This window comes from Corvus cornix, chromosome 1A (genome assembly GCF_000738735.6).
Source record: "Corvus cornix cornix isolate S_Up_H32 chromosome 1A, ASM73873v5, whole genome shotgun sequence".
NCBI lineage: Eukaryota > Metazoa > Chordata > Aves > Passeriformes > Corvidae > Corvus > Corvus cornix.
Genome location: NC_047057.1, coordinates 53,332,794 through 53,345,519, shown reverse-complemented (window position 1 = coordinate 53,345,519; position 12,726 = coordinate 53,332,794). Strand labels below are relative to the sequence as shown.

Here is a 12,726-nt window from a genome sequence, read left to right as displayed (position 1 = left end):
GTAAATGCAAGGAGAGATTGAGAGTAGTCTTGCACAGCTCACTGTGGAATGGTGGGCTGTCCCAAATTTAGGTGTGAATTTCTAAAATTTGTCATTTAAAGTGTTCCCTGTTAATTTTCTCCATACTTAGAGCAGATGACTTCAGATGGTTTTGTGCAGTCTTTTGACCCAGGGTATGGTGAATAGCTGTTCTCATAGTGCACCCAGCATGCTAGCTGTTCGGATTTGGTTTACCAAAGAAAGCTGGTTTAGTGATTCTCTTACCATTTAATATTTAATAAAATAACAGAGCATACTTCTTGGGCATATTCCTCCCAATTTGTCTTCCATCTTACATTTTTTTTAAAAGCTTGAAATATATTTCTAACACAGACACATTTTCATGGTGCTTTTTCTTCTTGTTCTCTGTAGGTGAAAAAGTAGAAAATAAGCAAGTCCTTGTGAACAAATCTATGCCAACTGTGACCCAGACACCTCTGGAAGGAAGCAGTGTGCCTCAGCAGCCACAGTACAAAGATGTGCCAGTAACGTATGTTACAATATAACTTTAGAGCTGGGCAAATTACATGAAGGAGAGAGGTGTTTGAGAAAATATTCAATTCTAGAAAACTCCCTTCTTCGACTATAACTATATTTGGCTTTTGTTTGTTTAATGGAAGATCAAGAAATTTGCAATATATGAGAAAGTTTTTGCTGTCAAGAAGAGCCCATGTGAAAAAAAATATACCTTGTTCTTTACAAGTTCAGCTTAATTCTCCCTTAGTTCCTATTGTAGCTCTTAATTTTTTTTTTTTTCCAGAAATATGCTATACTCTGGAACTTATATGTAAGCATATATACATAAACATATATATATATATATATGTATATATATATATAAAATCTTTTCTCCCCATATATAAGTTCCATAAAGATTACAGTTTGGTCAGGAGCCTACCAAGATAGTATAATACAGATAGTTGTCTGTAACTTGTTTGGTTCATCGAAATAAAATTAATGTTCTGGCTTCTTTTACTAGCTACAAAGGCGCCACTGATTCTTACATTGAAAAAGTAATGATTTCATCAAATGCCGAAGATGCTTTCTTGATCAAAATGTTGCTGAGGCAAACCAGACGTCCAGAAATTGGAGATAAATTTAGCAGTCGTCATGGGCAGAAAGGTAAAGGACACATTTAATAAAAATAAATTCATGTTGTATATGCCTACTATACATACATAATATCATCATGTGTGTTTCCATTGATTGGTTCAGATCTTTTATGAATACAGTGATAGAAGCCCGTATCCCTTTTTTTGATTAAGTTCACCTAATTTAGCAATGATGTTACTGAAACAGAGAAGTATTGGCAAAAACAACTCTCAGTTGATCTATGAATCTGGAAAATACAGCAGTTGCCCATTTTAAACAAGAACAGGTTTTGAGGTTTGGTTGGGCTTTTTTCCTAAGTGAGAATTTGGGTTTAGGTGATAGATTTGTCAGTGGGTTATCAAGGGAGAGACTGGAGAGATTCTGAATGGACAGAAAAGATGAGAGATGAAACTGAGGTGTTTGCAGGTCGGTACAGACGTTCTGCTCTAAAGGCAAGACTGCAGGTAGATAGCTCAGGACCATGGTGTAAAAGGGAAGCAAATCAGGAACACAACTAGGAGTGCACCAGCAGAGAGCAGAAAGAAAGGGAGAATGTTTTTTAAAAATACACCTGGGACGTGATCTGGAGCACCTCTGGATCTTCAAACCAAAACCTGAAAATGAGTACCTACTAGGAAGCTGTTGGTGGCATGCAGTTCTCAAGTTCTAATGTTACTAGGAAAATGAAAATCAGGAACCTTCTTCCATATCTGCTGAAAAAAAGCAGTGAACTACCTTTGACCTGAATGTAAAAAAATATGAGTCTCAGATCATCCTCTGAATCTCAAAAGAGTTGGAAGAGTGTTAAGAAAGAAGTGACTGAAAACAGTCTGACTGTAACCAACTTAAAAGCATGTTTTGTTCCTATTGGTGTCAGTGTGGGACAGGTTTTGACACGTTCTCATCATTCTGTAGTCTTGGAAAATCGAGATTTGTAGTATTCACAGCATGACCTTCTGCCTTAGTGTATGTGCCGTGCTATTACCTGAGCGTTGTTAAATGTTCAGGTCTTATTTTGGCTTGAGAACATTCCTTGGTCTCTTGTCAGATGTGATGGAGAGGCAAAGAGGTTGATATTACCAAATCCTTTCTACTGCAGCCTGTACACCCCTTGTGATCCTGTCTTAATAACTACTGGCCAGGTGTAACTGAAGTGAAAGGCTGCATCCTTGTCATGAGATACAGAGCTAACCACAGTAATCCACATTTCTGTAGTGTCCAGGTTAGGTGGTCAGACATCTATCTACAGCAAACCTGTCAATCAGAAGAGGTAAAATGGGTGCAAAAGGCAGTAGTTGATCACAATGACAGCTGTTACTAGATGTTGCTTCAAGTTTGTGTGTTATCTGTTAAGAGTACCTAATACTTGCTAATACTTTCTCAGTACTTGCAGCTCCCTCCCAGGTCACTTGTAATTCCACAGTGTTTTTCCACAGACCCACAAAACTGGTTTTTGAAGCTCTGTGTTCTCAGGGAATACTTCCTTTGTTTCTGTTGTTACTAAGGAAGAGAAACTCTTCTGATAAGCATTGAAATATTTTTCTTGATTTTATATGGCTTTTGATCTAAAAATACAAAGCTGTTCCCACAGAGTCCCCAAGTGATTTGGAAACCAGTACTGTTGAAGGTTTTAAAAAAGTAAAGATGCAGCAGTGCATACTTGACTTTCCTTATAAAATTGAGTCAAGTTCTTGCCCTACAGCCTTGTAGGATAGTTTTGGTAAGTGAGGGGAGGAAGATCATTAGCTTTAGAGGCAAACAGAAAGAGTTGAGCAATTGGAATGGTTCAACTGCCCCATTCTTTCCTTTTCTTAAGGAAGATCCTCCTCCAGGAAAATTTTGTGTAGATTCTCTTTCAAATACTTATTTAGTCTCATACACGGTGAAGTTGTGCAGTGCTTAAAAGCCTGTGAGCACTGTTAGAGCAGCACCTATTTCTTGATGTAGCTTTGTCTAATTGGACCCTTCTCCTTATAAGTGGTATGCATTTTAGCATTTTAGCAGCAAGTTATTATATAACAGTACAATCAGTACTGTGCAGGACAAATTTTCTTATTAGAATTTTTTAAAAAAGCCTGTGAATTATATTAAAGAAGCCTCTTGGTTAATCATGATAAATATTTGCAGGGATTTGCATGAAAAATTTAAGCAGGTTAGGTTTTTCTCCTAGTTTAAGCTATTAAAATGCACCTATTGAAATAGTTGAACAGAATGTAAATAGAACTGATTTTCATATCCCTCCAAAAATTAATAAAAAGAGTGCTCCACAAATGTAGAACCCACGAGTGAGAAGAATGACAGAAGGAGGCAGAATTGTGTCAGGTAGGCTGCAGTATGGCTTTAGGGTGCTAAGGGCCTTCCATATGACAAAAGGAACATAAGACATCTAACAGCCTAGAGCAAGCAACTACCTGTGGAAATCCCAGGGTGATGAAAAGCAATATCCTAAATGCTGTAGGAAACTTTAAGGGCACCTATAATTATGCCTGGCATTTCATCAGGTTAACAGTGGCTGATCACCCAGTGTCTGTGCTTGGGACCTATAGTAATAATAAGCCAAACCCATCAATTATTTAGAATGTCACTTTCAGCTTGGTTTTGGAGATAGGAGCAGGAACATTGCAACGGAGTTACATTGTTACAGAGTTTGCAGGCATGTGCCTGTAGCTATCCTGTACATCAATCTGTAGTAATCCCTTGTGATCAGAGGAGTGATCATATTCCAAATTATTACATTTTGCTAGGACTCATTTACTAGCCTTCCTGGCAATAAACCTCTCAGTTCACTGGCTTGTAGTGCATTATAGAAAAAGATGTAACACTAAACAGGAGAAAGGAGAAGATAACTTTTGGTAGATACTAAGAAAAAAATACTGACAAGAACAGTGGAGTTCACTGTTTTGCAGCTTAACTGTACAATGAGGAAGCCAATACTGACAATAGCAGGACTGGAGAAAAGGCATGAAAAGGAAAGGGAGAATCTCCTTTGAGAGCTTTTTAACATTGCATCTAGTACCATCCTCTGACATCAAACTGGGCAAGGATCAGTCATATCAGAAGAATATAGACAATCATGAAACAGAAATTATAATACTAACAGTTTAACTTTTTCTATTGAGAGAATTTGTAATTAGCTCTGAATTGATTCTCTCGTCTTGGTCTGAACGCAGGTGATTACCACTTCAAGTTTAATTTGTGACTGTTATCTTTAAGCCTGTCATAGGGCCACTTAAACATGTAATGAGCTTAAACTAGCAAGTACCTTGGTTCAGTGGGAAGGAGGAAAAGCATATGTCTATCTGCATTGCAGTCTTTTTCGTGTAATATTTTTATTTTCTAGAAGGAATGCGTGAAGATGAGATTTGATTTCAGGGAATCGTAGTAGTGGTGGGTTCTAAATAATGAAATATGTGCAAAATAAGAAATTGCACAAACCACGTCTCAAACTTTTTGATGGGCTTTTTGCTGTATTCCAAATTGATAAGTATTTCAAAGCTGTGCTTTGTCACTGGAGCAGAAGGAAGCAGAGTAAGGGAATTAGAAAGCGTCTGGGATACAACAGATTAAATCTCACAAACCAGCTTTAGCCTTTTGTTACAGAAAAGCCTTTCATTAAATATGTAGGTAGATTTTGTAGGCCTCTGTAATAATACAGATCTATGTCACTGCCTCTGTATTTGCTGCCTTCCTTGTGTCCTCTCACATGTCAACATGGTATTGGCAAGGGTCACCACTTCTGGCCTGTCCACCACACCCTCTTTTCACGTGCGTCCGTGGTTTAAGTACACTCCTCCCAAGATGACTGGAAAAGGTTGCCTGTCCTTCAGTGCCTCTCAAGAAAGAAGTATATGGGGAGAAGAAAAAAAACCCAAGCAAATGAGGCCACCATGTTGTCTTCTGAAATGCAAATATTTTGCTTTATTTTAATATTAATCTTCAAACTGGATGTTGCAGTAAGATCTTTTGGTCTGGGACTGTCTCTATAGCCTGTAAAGTCAGTAAGCTTCTAGTGTCTCACAGATAAATCCTCTCTGGTAGTTGTCCTGAACTGCAGGACTTTGTTTTCACTGTGTTGCATCATATATTTTCCAGAAGGATAAAGAAACTTTTTTGGTTAATTATTTTGTTGTTTTAATCTTGTATTCCTCAAGCAAAGTCACTTTTCAAAGCACAGAAGGCAAAAGGATTGTTAAGCTAAAGAAGCTTCATCTGAGTTCCATACAAAGTAAATTATTATATTTCCAGATTTCCTCTTGCTTTGCTACAAGTCACAATGAGGAAAAAGTTGGGCTCCTTTGATGTGAAAAAAAGCAATATAACACTTCTCTGAAAGAACATTTCTCAGTCTCTCATGTGAAAAAGGATTAACACCTCCAACAAAGGTCCTGTAGATCACAGAACTAAGCAGCAATACTGAACAGTATTCCTGAGGAGTGGAAAAACTGTATTTAAGCAAGAGATTGTTTGAACTGGCAAACAGAAGCTTTTTAATAGCTGAAGATCTAAGATAAAGGATTAAACCTTTCTGAAGTATCTGCACTTAAACAACTCTAAAGACAAGGAAGCAAGTTTAAATTCATGAAAGGTGGTCTTTGTTTTCCTAAATGAACCGTGTTCTTTAGTGTCAAAACAAAATCCATTCACAGCATTATCAACTACATAAACTTCATGACAATACCACTTGTCTACCAAAGCAAGTCTGACCTTGCTTACTTTCTGAAATTTTTACTAGCTTGATCATCTGCCATCTGCTTGCCTAATTTCATAGTGGAGATGAATTTATCTTTTTCCTTTTAGTGGGCACTTGTACAGTACGGAGAAGCAGAACATTTAAAATGAAATGTTAGTTCTAAATGGCTACTTGTGTCATTTCCCCCCATGTTATAAGTCAGACTTAGTACTTTATCTCTAATAGAGCATCAGTGGTTTTATAGCAATTAAATGGTTGAAGTGGCATTAAAAGGAATTTGCTCTTAATCGACTGCAGGAATGCGGGATGATTAGTAGTTATTAGGCATCACTGAAGGTAGGGATTTCTTGCCATATTTTTATCTTCAGAAGTTGAATTTGAGAAAATGTCAGAATGCCATTAAAACTTCCCATACTGTTTTTTCTATTTATTTTTAACAAAACTGCTGCTTAGCTTGCTGTCTTAAGAAGAAAATAACTGCATTTTTTATCTCAAGCAGCAAACAGGTAACCTTCTGACCTTTTCAGTAAATCCTCAACTGAACCTCTGAAATTAGGGTGATTTAGCATTTTATGGCACAGAATAAAAATCTCTAATTCTGTTTCCAAATAGTGTATCCTGAAAACACATTTTATTAAGCTCTTGACTCATTCAGCCATGTGTATTTTGTAAAGTTCCTATGGTTATTGTTTTACAATAGCTGCTTCCAGAAGCATTGTAAGGGTTTCAATTAATCAGCTCTTTGTGTGCTTCAGACTATGCAAATTTATCACATCAGACCATTCAGCAGCTCATGGGAAAGCAGTGTACAAACTGTATTGTCTTCTAGCACCTCCTCTCATTTAGAGTGATGTTTTTAATAAGAAAACTAATCAAGTTTACTTATGCATTATTTATCTGTTAATTTTAATTCTGTTCTTTACCTCTTATGTCAAACGGGATGTAGCAAGTGATATGATAGATCAGTGAATGATTCAATACTGAACAAAGCTTATGTGATGCAGCACTTTTTTTTCTTCAAGACTTCTTTTATGCTTAGTTAGCCAACACAGTATGTAATTAGAGAGTTTTGAAGCAGCTGTACATTTTTTGTTCAGCCTTACTAATTTTTGCAAATCTGTCACTTGTCCGTAACATACACTGCTGTGTTACAGCTACAACTTTGCTTAATTATGTGACGTAGTCTTATTTCTCAAGAGTATTTCCAAATTCTGGCAAACTGGCAAAGCTAAAATAGATGCCTTTCAAGTCAGTTTTAGCTCTTTTACTACCGTATCATTAGAATAAGTAAACAAGCACGTTTAGTAATGCGCTTCTTTTTATCTTGCTGATAGAAACTGGTATTGCTGCTGCTTCTATTCACATCGTCTCCTTTGCTTCTAATGTCCCTCCTGCTGGTAGTAATTAGTTTTCTATATTAGGTTGTTTTGACTTATTTGATGATTTTTTTTTTTCATTTGGCGTGTGTGTGTATAGAAGGCACCTTATCGTGGCCTGGTGAAAAACTTTCCCATACTGTTGTGTTCTGTCCCTGCCCCCTCCCAGCCGCCCCCCTTCCCCCTCTGCGCCGAACCGAGGTTTTACAAGTCTGGCTGCGCTCGTGTTTGTCAGCAAACTGTAAAAGCAGCCACACGAAAGGTACCAGCTCTGGAAACCTGAGTTTCTCCTGATTAGGGAAAGAAACTCAGACAAAAGTACAGGGGCGAGGGGCTCTTTATGCTGTCAGTGCCTTGTGGAGGTACATGGGTTTGAGATGCTGTCAGCATTGATGCTGATAGCGTGTGTGGGGCTGGGGGCCATCAAGCGTAGTCAGGGGGCTGTCATTTATTGGCTGCCATACAATAGCATTGAAAAACACTGCCTGTGGCTGTTTTATACTTGCATGTTAAACCACTGTGGATGTCTGATTTAAGGTTATTCTAATTTAAACTGTTACCCTTGCATTAAGCTGCCATGCTTATTAATCCACTTTTTTTTTCCTTCTTTTTGATATCATAAAAGAATTTCTTAGCATTTTCACTGATTTTCCCTCTAAGGTGACATTACAAAATTTATACACAAAAGGTTTTTTTCTTAAATTTAATTTGTTGTTCAATTGAAACGAAATGAGATGTAGCAAGTTGCTAGATGCTTTCTTGCTCAAGCACATAACCCTCTTGTTAATCCACATTAAAAAACACATTTTGTTTTTTGTTTTGGCTGCAGCCTTTTCTGGTTGTTAATACTTGATTCTGGTCCCAGATGAGACATCAGAATGTATAGGTGAGAGCCATTCAGGCCCACTGCAGTATAGAATTTAGTCTCAAGTTGTATTGCTTCATTTCAGATGCAGCATATAAAAATTGCGACAGGGAGGGAAATGAATGAAACCAAATTATTTTGTATGTCCTCTTATGAATGCTGGGGATCAATTTTCATGTGATGTCTAAATCAGTAACAATTAAGAAATACTAACCTCTAGTAAGAACCACAGAGCAAAACAGCCTCCTAGTTTGAGTGTGCCTTATTTATGAATATTGTATGGGGAGTAGTTGAGCAGCTCAGTTGTGAAATGCAGTTCATACTTGAGGAGGGCTTGGAACTTGGGGCTGTTTTAAATCCAGCCTCCACTCCTTTACTGTTGTATTAGCCAGTTGCAAGTGATAATTCCACTTACATGGATTAATTCATTTGATCGCTTTTTTGCAGCTGTTTGCTTGCCTGGTACTGCTCTACTGCATAAAAAAGAGTAGCAAATTCAGGAGCTTAAAGTGTAGACCTGCAAGCATTGATCTCCTAAAGAGCTTCTGAAAGTAGGCGATTGCAAAATAACATTTTGAAATAAACTGCAGTTACTTGCTTTCAGAAGTAGCACTGTATATAGGAAAGGTGTCTTTCAGCTTTTTTAACAGTTGAATGAACTTTCTTAAAACATAGGCTATGAAGAAGTTTCTCTCTGTCCTCTAAATACACACAGACATGCTATAGATCTGCTACAGGCTCAGCAACTTTGTAAAATGCAGAAGCTTAGAACTGAGGCTTTATAGCTTTCCCTTTTTTTCTTTTTTCCCTTTTTTTTTCCCCTCTCTGTAAAATAGAAACTTTATAAATGCCCTAGTGAGCTTCACATTGCTGGATTCTGTCTAAATATTTTGTTTTTAACTTCTAAGCTCATTATGCTGTCTTTGTGTTAACTTGTATTAAAATCTGTCAGCTATGACTGGTCTCATAACCACAGTCAGCGGACCAGAATAAGTTAATTATTTACTTGTGTCACTAGTGCTCTTCATCTAATGAAATGCACAGCTGTGTTAGATCTGCAGTTGGGTGTGTAGGTCCTATTGTTACACAAGTCAGCGGAGGGTAGAAGCCGCTATGATGGAGAGCCCTCAGTTCTTTCTGGTGTTCTGCCTTTCTGTGTCGATTTCATGGATCTTTTATCATTCACTTTCACACAAAACAAACAACACAGTGGCTGTCTGCTATGGGAACCAGCTTGGCATATAAAAGGTTTTCAGAGCCTAAAGTAATTTTAAGTTAGCTAAGATTTAATTTTTGGCTTACAGGTGCCGTGAAGTCCAGATGCAACATAATGCTTTCTTAGAAGTAAATGCAAATAAGGCAGAATGCATGCACAATAATACACATATAAGAGAGTATTTATGTATAAAATTTTAGCACAAAAAAAGCTGTGCAAAGAAGAGGTAGTGGGTTGGTTTGAGTTGTTTTTTTTTTATTTTCAGCAAATGATTGCTGCTTGGCAGGGAGGGCTGGAAGGATGTTATTGATTTATCACAGTAGAACAATGAAAATTAGTTTCAATAGGTTTAAAAACTAAATACAACAGCACACACACCCTTGCCCCAGACGTTTTTTTTTCTGCTCCCTTCCCCCATACTTACCATTCTCATTCTATTAACTACTGTCCCATACACCTATCCCTGTCTTGCTTGGACAGTGGAAGAGGAGCTCCCTCCTGAGCAGACGCCAATATCCCCCTGTGAACTGGCTGGTCAGGGGATGCCTTTTTAGGGATGTAACCAGTACCCTCAGTCTTCCAGGAGCCCCCTCCACTCCAAGACTGTTCCCAAAGCGTGCTCTGGCACAGTTGCGGCAGGCTGATCTCAAATAGCTTGCAGACTTTTTCAGCTCTAAGGGCTTCTGGAAGAAATTGTCCAGCTGAAACAGTAGCTTTGGTTCAAAGGAGTATGGGCTTAAGCAGCTGCATTTTAGCACCTGAATTTGAATGTTAGATCTCTTGATCATTTATGGCTGCAGTATGTTGATCTGCAGAATCCACTATAGAAAGTTGTAAGGGTTGGAAGGAAAGTTTTGAGATGCATGATAGACCATTTTAAATGAGTTTTCGTGTTCCTGTTTATTCTTTCTGCAACAGTTTTAGAGTTTGGAGGGTTTTCTTTTTTTATATCCAATACTGATAGAGACTGAAAAAAGCCTCCAAAACTTTTAAAGGGACAGTTTGTGTTCATGGACTGATAAAGTAAAATCAGTCTGTGGAGTGGATTGTACTTTGTAATTCATCGATAACAGTCTTTGCTCAGCAAACAGATGTTACCAGAAAAAAATCTTTGTTGTTTTTTTATTCATTTTCCGCTACTTACCTCTTCTCAGTCCCTGTCAACATCCCATTTGATGTGTTTTTATTGACAGTATTTAGCAGGGATACATATGATAAATAAATTTCAAATCAATAATAATTTTGTATGGTCAAAGACATAACCTAAGAGGCCAAATTTCTTAATTTTTTTCTTTCAGGAAATTATAGCATCAGCTTTAAAAACTAGGTCCCCCTTGAGATATTCCAGTTTGACTGGATAGAAGTTTCTAGTTGCTTCTGGAAATAGGATCCAAAGCTTTCTTCCCTAATTTGCTCACTCACAAATCACTGGGAGCATTATGTAAGGGTATGCTTATTTTGTCAGTCCTGTCACAAGGGCTCTCTTCTACTCTGCAGTTTGGAAGTACTGGTCATGATAATGAATCCGGGTAAAAAGTGATCCATGAGAAAGAGAGGAGGAGGAAAACACTGAAGAAAATCTGGTGATGAGCGTCAGCCCTGCTGGTGGTTTGCTGTTTTGTGAATTGAAATGTTTTCTCTTCTGCAGGGGTGTGTGGACTGATTGTTCCTCAGGAGGACATGCCATTCTGTGATACAGGGATCTGCCCAGATATCATAATGAACCCTCATGGCTTCCCATCGCGTATGACGGTGAGTGGTGCTGCTCGATTCAAGAGACACCGTCCCCCAAGAGGGAAAGAGAAGGGGATCAGCCACTAGAGACAAAAAAGCTTGAAGCATGATTTCACTGAGAATATTCTCCAGTCATCATGCCATGACACTTGTTCTGCTATGAGGAGTCAGCCCTCTGTTTCACTGTTTTGAAACATCCTACTGTAAAAGGAGTAGGGTTGCAGGCTCTTTGTGCATCGTTCTCATTTTGTTCTGTGTCAAGCTAAGAGGAATGCAACTGAATACTTCGCTTACACCCCTTCTGTTTGTAAATTTCTTGCTCTTCCTCTTCCTTCCCTATTGCCTGTGCCCACTAGTTTGGCTGGGGCAGACTGTGAGGTGAAGGCTGTAGAGGAGCTTCAGTTATAGGTCCAGACCTATAAAACTTCTTAAATTATACATGCCTCCCTGAAACTGAGGCAAGTTTTGCACCTGTGCTTCAGGGTCGCACTGAATACCTGGCCTTTGTGTGGGACCTCAGTGCTTCCTTTATACAGCCTCTGACCTTTCTTCCTTTGTTAGCATCTTCCCTTCTGTTCCCCCTGCTGCACTGCAGCGAGTCACTCTCCAAGGCTGTTTCCTACAGCAGATGGCCACTCTGGATCCTGCCCATTTTTCAGATAACTGGAAGAAGTGAAACTGCCTGACTTGGGACCTTAAAGATGTTCCCAGACCGTGTGATGAGTCCAGTTTTCCCCCTTTACACTCCTGGTTCTTGGGCTTCTTCCACTCCTCCTGTTGCATGCAATAGCCCAGGCTGCCATCTGGGTCACTTTGCCTGACTAACTTGTGCTTTGCCCAATCCAGCAATGTGCCTGTCCTAATGACCAGGCTGTTAACTCTGCTTTTCTTTCACAGGTAGGAAAGTTGATTGAACTCCTAGCTGGAAAGGCTGGGGTGCTTGATGGTAGATTTCACTATGGAACAGCTTTTGGTGGCAGTAAAGTTAAGGATGTGTGTGAAGATCTTATTCGCCATGGTTATAACTACCTAGGGAAGGACTATGTAACATCTGGGATCACTGGGTAAGAATCTGCTGTTTAGATTAAGGTGTTTCAGGAGAGTGGGGAAATCCTGTTGAGACACATCTGAAGAATCTTCTCATGTCTCAGAGCTCGGGAACTTTCTCTTGTTTGCAAACTGCTCTGTGAGACTGAGAAAAGGGGCTGAAGAGTACTGTGCATTTTTCTTTTTCTTAGAAGCATTTTATGGTTCCACATTTTAAAAATTGCTAGTGTACGTGTGGCTGTAATGGGAATGGCCGTTGTGGTACATATGAAAATTTCCCGAGTTTTACTGCCTGGCAAAAAAGCTAAAATCAAGGCTTTCTTTCTGAGAGATAGTAAGAAATTTCAGGTTTCTGTCGGCAGAAAGTCTTACATATGCTTGGAATCAGATAAGCATGTTCATGTTGACTTTAATAGTACTGTAAATATGGATTTGGAGGCAAGCGTCTGTTCCTTGGCAATATTCTTTGTGTGCTCTTTTTTTCCTTTTTTCTTTTTTTTTTCTTTCGATTACACAATGTTTCAGTCTGGCATAATACTCTAATCTGCAAACTTCCTGCTGTGTTTATCAGACTGGCTTCTGAGACACAGAGTTCAAAGAACTTAAGATAGTTTAGGAACAGGAAAAGGCCATATGGCTTCACATGCCTGCCCTTCCAAAATGTATC

The 12,726-nt window shown here is 38.6% G+C and overlaps 1 protein-coding gene across 2 annotated transcripts in view; it reads left to right on the top strand.

Annotated features, from left to right (window-relative positions):
- POLR3B (RNA polymerase III subunit B) overlaps positions 1 to 12,726 on the top strand; it is a 72,829-nt gene that overhangs the window by 48,271 nt on the left and 11,832 nt on the right. For both annotated transcript variants that reach the window (XM_010410477.4, XM_010410478.4), the window contains exons 22-25: positions 412 to 529; positions 1,019 to 1,161; positions 10,927 to 11,030; positions 11,910 to 12,076. In XM_010410477.4, the coding sequence (XP_010408779.2) occupies positions 412 to 529; positions 1,019 to 1,161; positions 10,927 to 11,030; positions 11,910 to 12,076 (532 nt within the window). The remainder of the gene's footprint in view (positions 1 to 411; positions 530 to 1,018; positions 1,162 to 10,926; positions 11,031 to 11,909; positions 12,077 to 12,726) is intronic.